Source organism: Quercus robur, chromosome 8 (assembly GCF_932294415.1).
Source record: "Quercus robur chromosome 8, dhQueRobu3.1, whole genome shotgun sequence".
Taxonomy (NCBI): Eukaryota; Viridiplantae; Streptophyta; class Magnoliopsida; order Fagales; family Fagaceae; genus Quercus; species Quercus robur.
In genome coordinates, this window is record NC_065541.1 from 66,439,877 (window position 1) to 66,455,833 (window position 15,957).

At 34.2% G+C, this 15,957-nt stretch overlaps 3 protein-coding genes across 3 annotated transcripts; 2 read left to right on the forward strand and 1 right to left on the reverse strand.

The window, feature by feature from the left end:
- Window positions 1-3,310: 3,310 nt before the first annotated feature.
- LOC126697799 (protein EARLY RESPONSIVE TO DEHYDRATION 15-like) lies at window positions 3,311-4,905 on the forward strand. Its single transcript, XM_050394902.1, has 2 exons — window positions 3,311-3,732; window positions 4,495-4,905. The coding sequence occupies exons 1-2, from the start codon at window positions 3,474-3,476 to the stop codon at window positions 4,653-4,655; spliced, it is 420 nt and encodes a 139-aa protein (XP_050250859.1). The 5' UTR covers window positions 3,311-3,473; the 3' UTR covers window positions 4,656-4,905.
- Window positions 4,906-5,159: 254 nt separating this feature from the next.
- On the reverse strand, window positions 5,160-6,119 carry LOC126697800 (copper transport protein ATX1). Its single transcript, XM_050394903.1, has 3 exons — window positions 5,836-6,119; window positions 5,646-5,721; window positions 5,160-5,540 (listed from the first exon to the last, which is right to left on the reverse strand). The coding sequence occupies exons 1-3, from the start codon at window positions 5,842-5,844 to the stop codon at window positions 5,401-5,403; spliced, it is 225 nt and encodes a 74-aa protein (XP_050250860.1). The 5' UTR covers window positions 5,845-6,119; the 3' UTR covers window positions 5,160-5,400.
- Window positions 6,120-11,054: 4,935 nt separating this feature from the next.
- On the forward strand, window positions 11,055-14,464 carry LOC126697804 (staphylococcal-like nuclease CAN2). The gene is made up of 9 exons (XM_050394910.1): window positions 11,055-11,412; window positions 11,893-11,948; window positions 12,103-12,217; window positions 12,323-12,433; window positions 12,695-12,882; window positions 12,959-13,018; window positions 13,477-13,636; window positions 13,716-13,784; window positions 13,927-14,464. Exons 1-9 carry the CDS (start codon window positions 11,260-11,262, stop codon window positions 14,023-14,025), a joined length of 1,011 nt encoding a protein of 336 aa, XP_050250867.1. The 5' UTR covers window positions 11,055-11,259; the 3' UTR covers window positions 14,026-14,464.
- Window positions 14,465-15,957: the final 1,493 nt, after the last annotated feature.

A 15,957-nucleotide genomic window follows, 5' to 3' on the forward strand; every position in this document is an offset into this window, starting at 1 on the left:
AAGCTTTCTTTTTCTAATCACCTAAGGCTAGTGGTATTTGGTGGTGTCCCTAAAAGACATCTAAGAAGCTCATCCGAGGATGGCCTACAGTTGCATCCACCAGTTGGTCTATCCTAGACATAGGGAAAGGATTTTTTAGGCAAGCCTTATTTAGATTTGTGAAATCCACACACACTCACCACTTCTCACTCTTCTTCTTCACCACCATAGTATTGGCTAGCCACTCAGAGTAGAATACCTCATTGATAGCCTTTGCCTACTTAAGCTTCATCACCTCGTCTCTGACAGCGTCAGAATGATCTTTGGATGAGTGCCGAGGTGGTTGCTTTTTGGGGGTGACAGATGGGTTGACATTTAAATGATGGCAGATGAAGCTCGGATCCACCCCTGGGGTTTCGTAAGCGTTTCATGCGAACACATCAACATTTCTCCTAAGAAACTCTATTAGCTCTTCCTTCTCTTGAGGAGGAAACTAAGCTCTGATATGAAAAAAACTTCTCCGAATCATCACCAACAACAACCGTTTCTAAATCTTCACATTTCGCCTCCTCGGCTAATTCGTTGACAGGCAACACTAGAGCTTTTGATTGCTATAAGCGTCTTTCAGTAGAGGCCGAGGACTCAGTTTCGAGTTGATGCAAGATGGCAGCCATCAAGCATTGCCTAGCCATGGACTAACTCCTAACAATCTCTTTAATCTGGCCCCTCAACGAATATTTCACCTTCTGGTGTAGAAAAGAAGAGACGACTCCTAAGGCATAAAGCCAGAGCCTAGCCACAATGGCCATGTAGGGAGAATAAGTGTCTACCACGATGTAGTCCACTTCCACCACCATGTAGGGAGAATAAGTTATCCTCACAAACGGCGCCAATTGTAAGGACGTGTTTTGGATCCTTGGCCCAAGGTATAATTGGATCCAAGCCCAATAAGCCCAATACAATGAATTTGTAGAGAGTGAGTCGGAAAACTAGGCTCTAATGAATGACTTAACAGTTAGAATGGATTTTAAAAGATAATCAGATAGAAATGGATTGGATTTATTTAAGTAAATTTGTCATCGGCACAATCCGAGGAGGTATATTCTAGTATATATTGATTGAAAATGATTACAGATATGGTTTAAACTGCTATAGTGCTTTCTCTTACAAATTTCCGATCCCCTTCTCTCAGGGTTTTCCCTCTAATTTATATCATCTTCCTTTCTCATCCTTCCCCTACATGTGGACAGTAGATTGCTCAAGTGGATCCTTGTCCCATCCACCCCCTCCTGTAGTCTTTGGGAGTAGCTGTAAGGCTGAAAAAACACTGTTCAGAGATCACTTCCTCATTAATGCGGCCAAAGAGTTAGATGTAGAGCATTTAATGCAGTGGTAGCAGCTTTCCCTTAGATACTTCTGAGCTCCCATCCCTCTTGTACGTTCATGATGAACGTCTCTATCACCGAAACTTTTTGGAAGGTCACCTTGAACATTATGATATACATTTAACCTATGCTTGGCTTATCTAAGGAAATATTTCTCCTCGGCCTATCTTTCCATTTGTAACCTAATCATGGAACTCTGAGTTTAACCCACTCATTACAATTTATTCGTCCTCGGATCACCCCACGTTCTCGGCCAAGGTCCAATATATAATTTGGGCCCTTATCCCTACAGATACAATATAAAAATTTTACTTTAACCTAATTTAAGTGTATATGTGTGTGAAACTCTTTTTTAGAGATTTGAAATCCAACCCTTACCTCCCACACCACACAAACTTTTTTTTTTTTTTTTGACTTACCTCTAGTGTTTTTTTTTAACTGGATATCTTCTTTTATTTTAAATATACAATAGTAAGTAGTAGTGGGTTTAATCTCCACATTTTCTTTAGTTAGTAGGTGATGTAGCAGTTTTTCATTAAAATAAAAGGAGATTCCAGTTAAAAAAGTACTAGAGGTAAGCTAAACTTTTTTTTTTTTACTCATCTGGGGAATAAATTAAAAGAGTTGATAATGATTATTATGTGTGAATAAAGAAAAAAAAATTGATATTTTAATGAAATTTAGTGTAAATTTGACCTATAGGATGTTTTGAAGGTTGATCTTAACAACTTACTTTTTTTTGTTTATTTATATTTTATTTTACACACCCACTTATATGTTAAAATAGAAACAAAAAAAAAAAAACAAAAAAAGGGTACGAATTGATACAAAAATATATTAGATCCAAGTTCAAGCCGATGAAGACCTCTCTATCAAGAAGATCCACATTCGAGCCGGATGAAGACCTCTCTATTAATGACTTGGCCGAGGCTCAAATTAGCCGAATCTAGAAGAAAACAAAAAGAAAAAAATAAAAATAAAAATACAGTGTACTCTAGCAAAACCATGTGCTGGGACCCAAAACCATGTGCTGGGACCCACAAAGGGAAACTAGTTTCAGAGAAACCCATATCTAGGACCACTTTTTAGATTTGTCTGTAGTCTCGGTCTTTGTACTCTTCTCAGTCCATGCCTCCACCACGGGTGAAAATAGCCCAAATACTGGCCAAATTTGTGACAAATTAGAAAAATATTTAATAATTTATTACTTTTTTTTAGTATTTGAATTTTATAAAATTGAGTTTTTAAATAGTTCTCAAATTTCGTAAACTTGAGTTTTTAAGTCAGTCGTCGATGTGACATTATTGACCTGAAATTTGTATAATAAAAAGAGCAATATGGTACTTGATATTATAAAAATCGAGTTTCATATTGCTTTTTCAATTGCACAAATTTCATGGTAGCAGTGGCACACTGACGACTCACCTAGGAACTCGAGTTTACGAAACTCGAGTACTATTTTAGAACTCGATTTTGTGAAACTCGAGTACTAAAAAAGTCGTAAATTACTAAATATTTCCGAAACAATACTAGTTTATCACAAATTTTACCAAAACATGATATTTGGCCATTTTTACCCTCCACCACGTGTAAACAGTGGTTTTGTTTTTATTTTTTATTTTTTGGATTGAATGTAAATTGCGCCATTGTTCAATGTTCCAGTGTTTACCCTCAATTAATAATTCAAAGAAAAAAAAAAAAAAAAAAAAAAAAACCCAGTGCAATGCATTTCTTAGCTACTCTCGTAGCCCAAAAAATGATGTTTTCTCAGTAAATTTTACTATTGTAGCCCGAAATACAGTGTTTTCTCATTAAATTTTACTATAAATTTAATGAATCGATTCTCCATAATTGTGAGAGTAAGAAGTGTATTTTCCGTGAGGTCTCTAAACATTACTTTGAAATACATATAATGTCATTTATGTGATAACACTCAAACCAATGTCGTTTTGTTTCACTTATCGCTATATATTGACCACGATGAAAAGTTCCAACAACTATTCTTATCCTCATCAGCTCATACTTTCTTTTGTTTAGTTTTATCCAAAACCCCACACACACATATACAGAGAGTTGAGTTTTGCATTTGCAGATTGGAGAGAAGTGGCAATGGAAGTAATTTCTCAGAGAACATCATCTTCAACTTTGAATCCCAACGCTCCGTTGTTCGTACCATTGGCTTATCGGACGGTGGAGGACTTCTCCGATCAATGGTGGGAATTGGTCCAATCCTCACCTTGGTTCCGCGAATACTGGCTACAAGAACGCTTCCAAGATCCCCAAAATGACCCTTTCATTCCTGATATTCACGACCCTGTCCTCCCAGACGACATCGATGCTCTCTTCGACGATTACTACGTTGATCAACGTAAGTTGAAAGATTGAGTTCATTTTGACAAAGTTTTCATTCAATCTTTTTTGTTTATTGTTTAGGATATTATAAATTTCATACATAAAAACTCTTACAAATTTACGTGACAATTTTTAAACATTGGGTTTATTTTTTTTTTGAAGAGAACATTGGGTTTATTTGTTATCTTGTTTTTTGGTTGCACCAATCATATATATTAATATGTTATGAATAATGTTTTGAAATTTTTAGGTTAAGTTGTAGGGTAAAGCTTCACCCGATTTGTTTTCAATTTTAAACACATGTTTGAATGGTATTAGTCCAATATATTCGAGTATTGAACTCAAGCCGAACCTTAAATTGTTACTTAATTCTCAACCTTTTGATCTATGTTTCAAAATTGTATTTATATTTTTAAAATACTCGTTTTAATTCTCAACTTTAAAAATGGTTTTAAAAAGATCTTAATAGTCTTTTTTTTTTTTTTAATATTAATTTTTACCAGAGATCTTATACTTATAGTCCGATGATAGATGGAAAATACTTATTTGAAAATCAGAATTCATGTCAGAAGCTTCATATGACCAACCTGACCTCGACTTCAAAAAATTTTCCGTCCATGTAAAAGATATTTTTGAAACATTTTAGCATACACGTAGTAACTATGGAAGGATTTTAAAACAAAATTGATTATCAGATATGTAGTTTAACCAAAATTTTGAGTTGAATCACTGACTCTCTCTGTTTTTTTTTTTTTTTTTAAATCAATTTTTTGGGCAGATGAGGAAAAAGAGAGAAATTTTTACAAGGATTTGGTTTCAATAGGGACATTGAAATGGCCGAAAGCGCGAGCTGTAGCTAAAGTGCCGAGGTATATAGAAAAAGCCCCGAAGGTTGTTAATGTTAAAGTGAGCCCACGGATGATTCAGCAGCCGAGGTAAACTGGATCAGATTTCCGATTCAGCGAGTTAAGGAAGATCATGTGCTGGTGTTTCCCAGCTTGTATTTGCTGTAGTTCTTTTTACTTGCATAATTTTTGTACATAAATCCTGTGTTTGATTTCATGTAAACTTTGCCTTTTGTACCCTTTTGTTATTACTACTTGATTTGATAACAATCTCTAATTGTAAGTCACAAATATCTCCAACATGTTAATTGGTTAATAATGGTGGGCTCGTTTGATTCAACTTATTTAGATTATGTACAACTTTAAATTAGACCCTTTTTTTAGGTGTAAATATACCTTTGCTTCGTTTATTTCTTAAGCTCAATAGTCAATAAAACTCGAACAAACACTTGGAATCAAAGTTTAAGGTTTTTAGTTTTTACCCTTAACTTGATAAGGCAAGAATTATCATATACTAATCAACTTGTATATCGGAAATTTACTGTGGAAAAAAAAATGGAAGAAAAGAGAGTATAGCCTCAAAAATACAAGTAGAGCAGAGTGGGAAGTTAATAATTATTGATGTTCAACTTATGCCCTTTTACAATATTAGTCATTTTATATGACTAATGTTACTTCATTTTACACTGGAGAAAATAAAAAAGCCATTTTATAAGAAATGAAAGTACCAATTCTCTCCTTGTGACGTTTTTTTTCCGTTCTTCCATCAAAATATCTTGTAGGCTACAACTTGCAATTTCAAGTGCAATCTTGATGAGGTACGAAATAAAATTGTAGATTCAACAATTTATCTCCTCCCCCTCCCAAGTGCTTGCCGATTTGCCAATTATCTGAAGAACTCGGATGACTTCTTCATTGGTAATGTTACCTGTCACTATGACCTTGTTGAGCTGCGTATCCACATTATATGTTTCAATATCTGCTGGCCAAGAAGATCCAACAAGTATCAAAGAAATTAAAAGTTTATTGAAAGAATAGCATATTATTATAAGAAAGGTGCTACTTAATTAAGAGAAATTAATACCTTGCATCTTCTTGATGGCCTTTAAGATTTTCTTAATGCAATCTTCACAGTGCAAACCCACCTTCAATTCCACCACCTAATGTGTAAAAAAGAGAAACCATCACCTCTTGAATGCAAAAAATGCAATTGAAATAAAATTAGAAAATGGGTATTCCTATACAAAAAGAGTTTTGAAGGGTATGCCACTTACATTGCCCATTGTGATTGAAGAGTATGCGGAATTTTGGTGATGTCTTTGTATCTCAATGACCCTTTTAGTAGCTTGGAGAAAGAAGCCAAAGGAGGAGAGGAATGGCCTTTAAATTTTTGGCTAAGCAACCCAAACATATAAATATAAAGTGGAGAATGGAGTATTGGATTCTTACGTGATTGATGGGAATTTTCACTTTGATAAAGCACACTTTATTACTATCTATGTTGACTTTCGAGGGACTAACCTCCACACATAAGGTCGGCAAAAATCATTACACTGCTGGGTTTGGTTAGGACAATGGTGCCAAAAATAATTTATGCCTATATCTCATTTGAGGACCCCAGATTTAAGTGTTGAATATTGAGTTCACACGGATCTTTAAGTAGGAAATGGAAGATGTAATGAGAAAAATTGAAAGCAGAAGTTAGTGGAGAAAAAGAGACCCATAGGTGGCACCACAAACACCGTTCAATGTTCTTGCTGAAAGTCTAAAAGCAAAACCCTTTTTGTCTCAGCCTTTCAGGCTTTTTCTTAATGGGTTCAGGAAGAATATTATGTGAATATGTTCTACTTAAAATGGCAATTGGGAAGCCTTAGAAAGCACGGGTTTGGCCCAAATTGCAAATTTTGCAACCAGTACTTTACCACAATAAAAATTGATATCTGTGGGTTGAGTTGTAATTAGGTCTGGAACCAGAAGATTTAAGCCCATTGTAACTACAGGCCCTACGCAATGGGCCCAGATTGAGAAAAGTTGAGTTGCAGACCATGATTTACCAATGGGGGCAGGGACCTATTAATATAGAGGTGTACATATTAGGTAGTCCATGGACACCCTTGGGCTTGCAGAAATGTGTCTATAATTTAATTACTAGCAATGCCCAACAGATTTTACCCATAAGAGTAAATCTATGAACACAATTTATTTCGTACAGTACTTAGCAAAATATATATATTTCATGAACTTTTTTTTCATTTACTAAAATGATAGGTTGTTGTTGATAGATCAAAGAGTGATAGGTTGTTCCCTGAATTGACAAGTTGTTGAAAGATTACGAAATATGTTACGTCCCTAACCTAACTCTTATCTATTCATATAGGTTGCTTACTATATGATTTACAGCCTTAAATAGTTCAAATGATCAATTGTGTCGTGATGGAATTAATTAATTTGTAATAATATATTAAAAATTTAAATTATTTAAAGTATATAAAAGTATCTTCAACAGACAATATTAGTATATGTCAAAAAAAAGAAGAAGGCAATATTAGAATTTTTATAATTTCAATCTTTCAAAGACTCCATGTGTGGATCTCAAATCAATTGTGTGGGGGGTAAAAGACCGGGAAGCCCATGTCAATATCTACATTGGGCCAAGGGCCCAGTCCAAGGAAGAACCCCTCTTCGGCCATGGGAAGAACCCTCCTCGGCCATGGATGTAGCCGAGGACAAAGGGAGCAGCCTACTACTGGGAGTGACACTCCGGGTCATTTCATGGAATATGGTAAGTACTAAGACAGAAAAGGACAATGGGAGGAATGGAAATATCTAAGGGAAAACTGCCATTATTGCATTCAGTGCCCCGTACCTAACATAGCCATGCCTTTCTGCCTTTACAACCACTCCCAACAACTTTGGGGATGGGCGGATGGGACAAGTAGCAGCGCTATGAATCTAAAAATCTATGGGACGGAAAGGGGATATAAATAGGATGGAATGGGAGGCAAAGGGGGGACTCTGAGACCCCTACCACTCAACGCAAATTGGAGAAGGCTCCTCGGATTGTGCCGAGGACCAATCTTCCTTGATAAACTCAGTTCATCTCAACTTGATCATGACAAACACCGTATTAACTGTTATACGTGCACTAAAACCTGGCTCTTCGACGCACTCTCTACAAATTTATTGTACAAGTCTCACAGTTCCAAGATCCCATACATTTTGGGCTTGAGCTAAAAAACGTAACCTTACAAATTGTATATCATATTATATCAAATTAATGCAACCCGTAATTTTGACACTTTTGCAACAGAGATTGGAATTTCATATGTCTCTCTCTCATATTAGAATTTTTTTTTTTTTTTTTTAATTTGAAATAGGAAAATTTTAATTTGTAATGAAGATATAATCTTTCATAGATCTAAAAATTATTGTGTCAAACATTTAAAATCCTACCACACCCCACCCAATAAAGAATTATATCTAATTTTAAATAACTTAACAGTTAACACCCTATACAACCACGTGTTTTGATATTCATGAGAATTTTTTTTTTATATTGTAAATATCATTTATTTTAAAAAAATAGAACAAAATTTAGCTACAAAATTGGTTGTAGCCTAAGGTTACAAGCCTACAATCTTACTCAATATCATTAACATTACTATATATTTCAAAAATCTAATCGTTGAATTACATGTTCTTTACGCTTTTAATATATATGTCAAATTTTATGACAATCAAATATGATTTAGTATATAATCTATAAAATTATATTTTATGCATAATTTTAAATTATAAAAATTTGGAATTTAAACAATTAATTGATGACATAGCTATTGATTTTTAATTTTTCATAAATTTTACAAGCATGAAGGATATAAAAAGAAAATGTAATCCAATTGTGGATTTGTCAAAATTTATTTTCAATAAAAAGATATTGAGTAAAATTGTACCAATTTTGTAACTAAATTTTGTATAAAAAAAAAAAAAAAAAAAAAAGAATCCTAATCCAACAACAAACAGTCAAGAGCTAGAAAGCAAGCAAGGCATATTTTATTTTATTTTATTTTATTTATTTATTTATTTTTTTTATTTTTTTTTCAGAACTAGTATACACTTAAATCCATACAATATTAAATATTTCTGTTGAATATATATATTATCATGTTGATTTTTGAGAAAACTTTTTTTTAGAGAGTTTGAATTTATGATATCCGTTCTTAATGATAGATCTTTATCATCAGATCAAGACACCAATCAGTTGAGAAAACTTAATTTTATTAATTAATAAAAACAGTAGCATTCTCCTTCATTACTTAAAAACGCCAAAAGTAGGGGTGTTTACCAAACCGCACAAAATGCATCAAAACCGCTTGCAAAATGGTATCACTGCACTGCAAGTAACAATATACCGCACCGCAAGATGCAGTGCAATTTGCGGTTTTACAATAAGAAAACCGCACCGCACCACACTCTCTCTATATATTAATATATATATATATATATATATATATTTTAATATTAAATATATTATTAATTAATAGTTTAATAACCCTAGTTTTCAAAAAAAAAATTAATAACCCTTGCAAGTGTTGATTAGGGAAACCAACCTAAAATAAAGAAAAACTAGCTCAATAGTTTAAAATTTGGTCCAAAAGAAAAGGAAAAATCAATTTTGGGCTAATCAGGAAAAATCCAAAATTTGAAAAAAATATTGTTTTCAAACTGCATTTTATACACCTCATCGCACATGCGACCGCAAAAATAAAGTGTGGTGTGGTTATGGTTTCGCTAAATTATAAACCATACTGCACATGTGACAGCAAAAACGAAGTGTGGTGTAGTTTTGTTTTATTTAAATTGCACTGCAAAGTGCGATTCTAAAAATGGACTAAAACTGTACCGTACCGCACCGTAAACACCCCTAACCAAGAGAATGAGATTAAGAGATTACTTATTAGTTATTACAAAAGCCAAAATACCTATATACTACAACAATAGATTTAGTAAGGACATAAATAACTTAATTAACATATCTCCTAATTTAGCTAAATTATACACTAAACAATAGCATAGATTATCATATTGATTAATGAACATCTCTCCTAATTCAGTTAAAATATACCCTAAACAAAAGCATAAATTATTATATTGATTGGATGGTGTCTATTCTCTCCCACACTGAGTGTCTTACACCTAAGAATGACTCCTAAGATCCAACTCTACCAACCATTCAATCATTTTTTCAAACAAACTAAATAAAAAAAGAGAAATGTTATATCTACAATATTTTCACAACAAATTATAAATGACATATTTTTACAAATTTTTATTGGTGATAAAAAAAGAAATTTCAGTAGTAGGTTTAAATTACAACCAATAACAACTTACTATTTATAATTTGTTATGAAAATTGATAGGGGAGCAGAAAATTAGTCAAACTCCAGTTCGTCCAAAGGTGTCGTCCAGAGCCAATTGAGCAAGTTCGACCAAGAATCACCCCAGAAGAAGTAAAAGTGTTCATGGACAATAATACTACTCTTGATTAGTGAAGTCTCCCATGGACGATAAAGTCGTCCATGAAGGTCGTCCATGGACGACCTTCAGATGTCCATGGACGACCAAACAGTCCTCCACCAGACGGACGAATACGCAACACTTGGAAGACTTTCAACTCTCTGTAGCGGTTGTTAAACCCATAAATATCACCATGAATCCATCAAATAAGTTAACTTCCATTGGCGGTTACAATTTTAATAGCCGTTGAGGAAGTTAACTCCGGACTCGTTGGATTCCACAAATCTTGGGGAGGTTATTTGGACAAATAACTGTCCTTAGGATCCCTATATAAAGGACCGGTCTGAACCCGAGAGAGGTGAGAACTTTTCTGAGACTTGACTCCCGAATACTTGGAATTACATTCCTGTGAGACTAACTTCTACTTCGGAGGGGGTTTGGCCGGTCTTCTCCGGTCTCCTCTTTGACTGTGCTTGCTTTTTGTAGGCCTTCAATCGCTTCAGTAGCCCACCGAAGCCAGATCATCCACCTTACTGATTTGGAGCGATATCAAAAATATTGTAGATGTAATATTAAAAGTGTTTTTTTAAATAAATAAACACACACAAAGGAGAGAGAAAGATATTCTAACATAAAAACATAACACAATTTAACTCAAAAGACATAATAACTTTTTTTTTTTTTTTGATAAGAAGACATAATAACTTTTAAGAGAAGGTGAAGACACTAAAAGTGGTTTAGGACTTAATGAATGGACCTAATAATTTTTCTAAACCCGCATGTGCGCATGTTAAAAAAATGGGTTAGTAGTCACGCTCTTGTATCGAGCGTGGGACAAGCAAAGCTAGTAAAAGTGTTCGTTACTCAACTTAAAAGGTACGGCAACACCGTTGACCAATAATTTAAACTTCACGGCACCTCAACAGAAATAGATCTTCATCGTAAAAATTAAAAACCCATGTCAAATCAGAACTCGCCACGTCTCAATCTGATTCCTCATTCGTTTCGTTCGCCTTCCTCTCTTGTTAATAATCCAAAGATTCCTTTACGAAATTCACGACCCAAAAACCTCTTTCTTTTAATTCTTGTTAACAAAAAAAGTCTTCCTTTGCTTCATCATAATTCATCATTATCTTCTCTCTCTGAGTCTGTGTGGCTAAGAAAATTGAGGAAATTCCAAAATGGGAAACGCCTTAAGGTTCTTATATGCGCAATGTTGTAAGCCCACAACAGCTGAGGACTCCGAATCACTTGGACATCATGGTGTGTCGGCTGTCACCGTTGGTGTTTCTGCTCTAGCCCATGATCTCTTTCACTTTGAGATCACCTCCCAGGTTTTTTTTTTTTTTTTTTTTTTTTTTTTTTTATGTCTTAATCTGGTTTTAATTTCTTTGTTGTCTTTTACTTTTCTTACAACTAGTGAGAAGGATTCGAACCTAGATTCTCCTGGACTGGAAGAATTAGAAAATGCTACAGAGACATTAACATTATGTTAGTCTTTTTTTTTATTTTGGTGGAATTTCTAGAAATGGTGAAGGCAAATGCTATTTCAAGCCCCCCCAAAAACATGTTTTTGCACCCCATTCTCTCTAATGCCATGGGAGAGTGGCTGCTCTGGGAGGGAGAGGAAGCAACACTTTTTGAGTGTTGAAAATTAAAATAGTAACCCCAATGTTGAATTAAGTGATGATTAATATTTTGGGAAAGATTTCTTCAAGTAATTATGAAGCTAAATTTTGAGCTAATTAAGTATCTTTGTGTTGGTTTAGTATATTCATCCTGTTAATCTAAAATTTTCTTATAATTGTTTTTAGGTCCCGGAAGGACTCAGCAAGCATGTTGTCTCGTCGAAGAAGGCTCAAGCTAATTGGTAATTAATTAGCATGCAATCTATCTCAACAATTTTCTTTTTATAGAGTAAAATTATTAGATATTTAGCAAGAAATTGGAAAAAAGAGAGTGATGAATAGGCTCTATAGCAGAGCTTTTTGTCTAAAAAGGTTACATTTTGACAATATATGAAGGTACAGAAAAATATTAGAGGCATGGAGAGCAGCTAAACCCCCTCCAAAAACACCTGAAGAAGCTTCTAGGCTTGTCATTCAGACTCTGAAGAGACACCAAAAAGCAGATGTTGAGGTACAATAAAAGATCTGTCACAACATATATGTAGAATTTGTTGCATAATGCATAGAATAATAATGGAAGAAAATTACAAACATTCTCTAATTGCCTATTTTGTAGGGTTTGTTGGCCTTCTATGGTCTCCCTCTTCCTCATACCCTAGTCAAACTTAGTGCTGGGGCCCCAACATCATTACCTGCAGGAGTAAAGTATGAATTTCAGACATTGCCGGTAAGAACTCCATTCTTTTTAGACTCAATGTATGTTACCATAATTCAGTCAAAGAGCTGGGTTTGATATAATGAATCACTGTAGAGATAACAGTTTTCCCTACTGAAGTGGCAAGTTATTATTGATTTTCACATGTGTCCATCATAGACATCATCTTATTATAGACTATTAACAATTTGCCACCTCAGCAGTTGTGAAAAAAATTATGAAAAACGTTTTGTCTATAAACTTATTGTTAATGAATCGTTAGAATGAAACTAGGTTGATGCAAAAGCTGTGGCTGATGGAGATACAGTGACAGTGTATGTCAGTACAACAGACCCAAGGGAGTCATCTTGTGTTCCTATAGAAGTACAAGTAGCAGCTGTCCAAAGATCACAAGCTCGTGCTGAGAAAAATTATACAGAAGCAGATGCAATTCACAAAAAAATCATTGATTCTGGATATCGGTTGGTCTTCAACTAGGCCTTGATTCCAGTTTTGATTCAATATAATATATATTTTTTAATTGTTTTCTTCCTGTAGGGTACTCAATTTTCAGAACAATGAGGAAATCCTCGCTCGAAAGTATCGAATTCGACTAAGGTAAAATTATCTGGCTCGTAGGATTCAAGTAACTAAATCTTTTATTTTTTTGGTTATTTGCAATTTGTCCCCCTTAAATTATGCAGTCAAATTCAATCCCCCACTAAACTATGAAATCGAGCAAGTCTCCGCTAATTGATTGGTGGCTGGAAAAATATCCCCTGCCATTAACAATTTCGATCAATTTCAATATTGTAAACAACAAAAAAATTGGAATCAAGTAATGTCCATGTAGAGAATTTCTCCCATTATGACTTCGTGAAATTTTGGTTAAAATTTTGAAATTGATGAAAATTTTTTACAGCAGGAGGAATTTTGCCTACTATCAATCAATTAGAGGGTTGATTGTTTGATTCTAGTTTAGTGGGGGATTGAACATAACCTTAGAGGATAAAGTGCAATTATTATTATTGTTACTATTATTTTTTCAACCTTAGGAGTTGTTAGTTTCTGAACAGGGGAATAGATGCACCAGAGAGTTCAATGCCATATGGGAAAGAAGCAAAGGAGGAGCTGACAAAGATTGTGCAGGGAAAGTGTTTGAGAGTCCTTGTTTATGGGGAAGATCGTTATGGCCGCTGCGTAGGTGACATATATTGCAATGGCAAATTTGTTCAGGTACTAATTCTCACAACATTGGTTTTTTTTGGACCTGTTAACACTGAGCTAACTTATTTCTCTTTTCTCACACTGCCAGGAATTAATGCTCAAGAAAGGGTTTGCATGGCACTACACAGCCTATGACCAACGCCCAGAACTTGCAACAGTAAGAAATTTTCTCTTCTTCAGTCTTGTGCTTTCTCCATGTTAAGCAGTCTCTCTCACTAACACTGTGAGAGTGAGTTTTCCAGAACACGTAAACCTATCCACAAGCATTGTAATTTCTTTGTTTATGAATTATGTACCAGTGGGAAAAAGAGGCTCAAGCTAAGCGAGTTGGCCTGTGGGCTTCATCAAATCCTGAGAAGCCATGGGAATGGAGAAAGGATAAACGCCAAGGTAGATGACATTTTCCAAATAGGAAGTAAAGAGTGACCTTGTGACCAATAATTATCTTATGCAATCGGACATATGCATCCTCCCTCTATCAATGTATGAACTTTGCAATCAAGAATGATTCACATGTGAAAGGGAGGGTGTTTATTTATCTCCAATGCAAAGATACTTCACGTGGGTGACTACTTTAAACCAAATGAGGCAAGAAGGCAAAAGCAATGTCATATAATCAGGACGTACTTCCAAGACCAGGGGTTGGTAGCAACTTGACACTGATACAAAAAGCATCTGTCCTCATTTTTATGTACCAATCATTTGTAAAATTATCTACTTAATCTTGGTAAAGACTGTTGTAACTTATATTTGAATCAAACACCCAAGTGAGAGGCGGATTGTAACTTGTAAGTTATATTACATGATCAGAATAAAACAAAATTTCATTGTGCAAAACAGAGTATGTATGCAAGTATACTGCACAGTCTTGAATCCAATGCAAATCTATACAATGCAAGAAAGATTATTCATAATTACGACTCAAAAAACCCAGTGACACATTTGGAATCGACAAAAGAAAGAACAAGCCTAGCAGTTACAGCCTCATCAAATGTAACATCGCAACAAAATATGCCACGAGTGATGAGAACAGAAATTTTTGTAAAAAGAAAAAGGAAAGAAAAATCTACTCAACCTTTAACTCTTGGTATAAGTACAACACATGGATGCCTAGAGAAAGTAAATACAGAAGAGAACCGGTGAAACTAAAATAAGAGAGAAAGAAAGAGAACAAAACAACAACAAATCCATCCTATAGATTGTCATTGAAACGCAGTTAGAGTTGGAACTCATCACAGCCCATATTCACTGCAGAAGACGAGGTATATATATTACATAATAAAACCAATACGCATCTATTCGAAGAAGCAAGTGAAAAAATCCTAATACTATATTTCTATAAATAAAATATGTATAATTAAAGTTTTTATTATTATTATATATTTTTTTTTCAAAGAAGCATTCTGGTCCACTTTAGTCCATTTTGGTCAACTTCAGTCATTTCAGTCCATTTTCGTCCACTCAATCCATTTTGGTCCACTTAAATCTATTTGGTTCTTTTCAGTCCATCTCGGTCCACTTCAGTCTATTAGGTCTATTTTAGTCCATTCTAGTCCACTTCGGTCCACTTTGGTTAACTTCGGTCCATTTCCGTCCATTCAATTCATTTCGGTCCATTTTGGTCTACTTCAATCCATTTGGATTTCAGACCACTTCGATAATGTTTTGGGAACCACCGGGCCTAGTTGCCTGAGTGGTACCCGGTACCTTATGTGTCCGCTAACTCGGGGGGTTCGATCCCCTGCAATAACAAATTACCCCCCAAAAAAAAAAAAAAAAAAAAAAAAGATAATGTTTTGGGAGGAGAGGTTTGTGTAGAAAGATGAGCTACTTCATTAACAATTATGTTACATTCTCATTGTGATATTGGTAAGTTCTTGATAAAATTACATTTTTATTATTAAAGTCTTGTATATTTTTTTTTTTATTTTTTTGCAATATAAGTGATGGATTTACTATATCTTCTTCCTCTTTAGGTCATTCAAGACTTATAAACCATTTACTTATATCTACTTCCTCTTTACGCCATTCAAGATGTATAGAGGATAAACCATTTGTAAGGAGCACTAGAAACAAATTCCGACCATTATTTACAAAATATATCACCTTATATAATAATTGAATGTAAAATGTATTAAGTTTCCTTGAAAAAAACCATACTAAATTTAAAACACTGTCAAATAACAAACATAAATAGCTTAATTTAGAAACTCTAATATATTGAATCAACTATACTTTGTTAAAAAATAATCATATCATTTTAAGAAGGATTTGAGACTAACACTTATAAGTCTCATCTACTATTTTCATTTTTCACTTAACAAAAAAGT

What these genes read in the sequence shown, in the direction of transcription:
- LOC126697799 (XM_050394902.1), top strand. Translation starts at nt 3,474, where the DNA reads ATGGAAGTAATTTCTCAGAGAACATCATCTTCAACTTTGAATCCCAAC. An exon ending in CGATTACTACGTTGATCAAC is followed by an intron (nt 3,733 to 4,494) that starts GTAAGTTGAAAG and finishes TTTTTTGGGCAG; the next exon opens with ATGAGGAAAAAGAGAGAAAT.
- LOC126697800 (XM_050394903.1), bottom strand. An exon ending in GGCCATCAAGAAGATGCAAG is followed by an intron (nt 5,541 to 5,645) that starts GTATTAATTTCT and finishes CTTGGCCAGCAG; the next exon opens with ATATTGAAACATATAATGTG.
- LOC126697804 (XM_050394910.1), top strand. Translation starts at nt 11,260, where the DNA reads ATGGGAAACGCCTTAAGGTTCTTATATGCGCAATGTTGTAAGCCCACA. An exon ending in AAGTATCGAATTCGACTAAG is followed by an intron (nt 13,019 to 13,476) that starts GTAAAATTATCT and finishes GTTTCTGAACAG; the next exon opens with GGGAATAGATGCACCAGAGA. An exon ending in GCAATGGCAAATTTGTTCAG is followed by an intron (nt 13,637 to 13,715) that starts GTACTAATTCTC and finishes TCACACTGCCAG; the next exon opens with GAATTAATGCTCAAGAAAGG.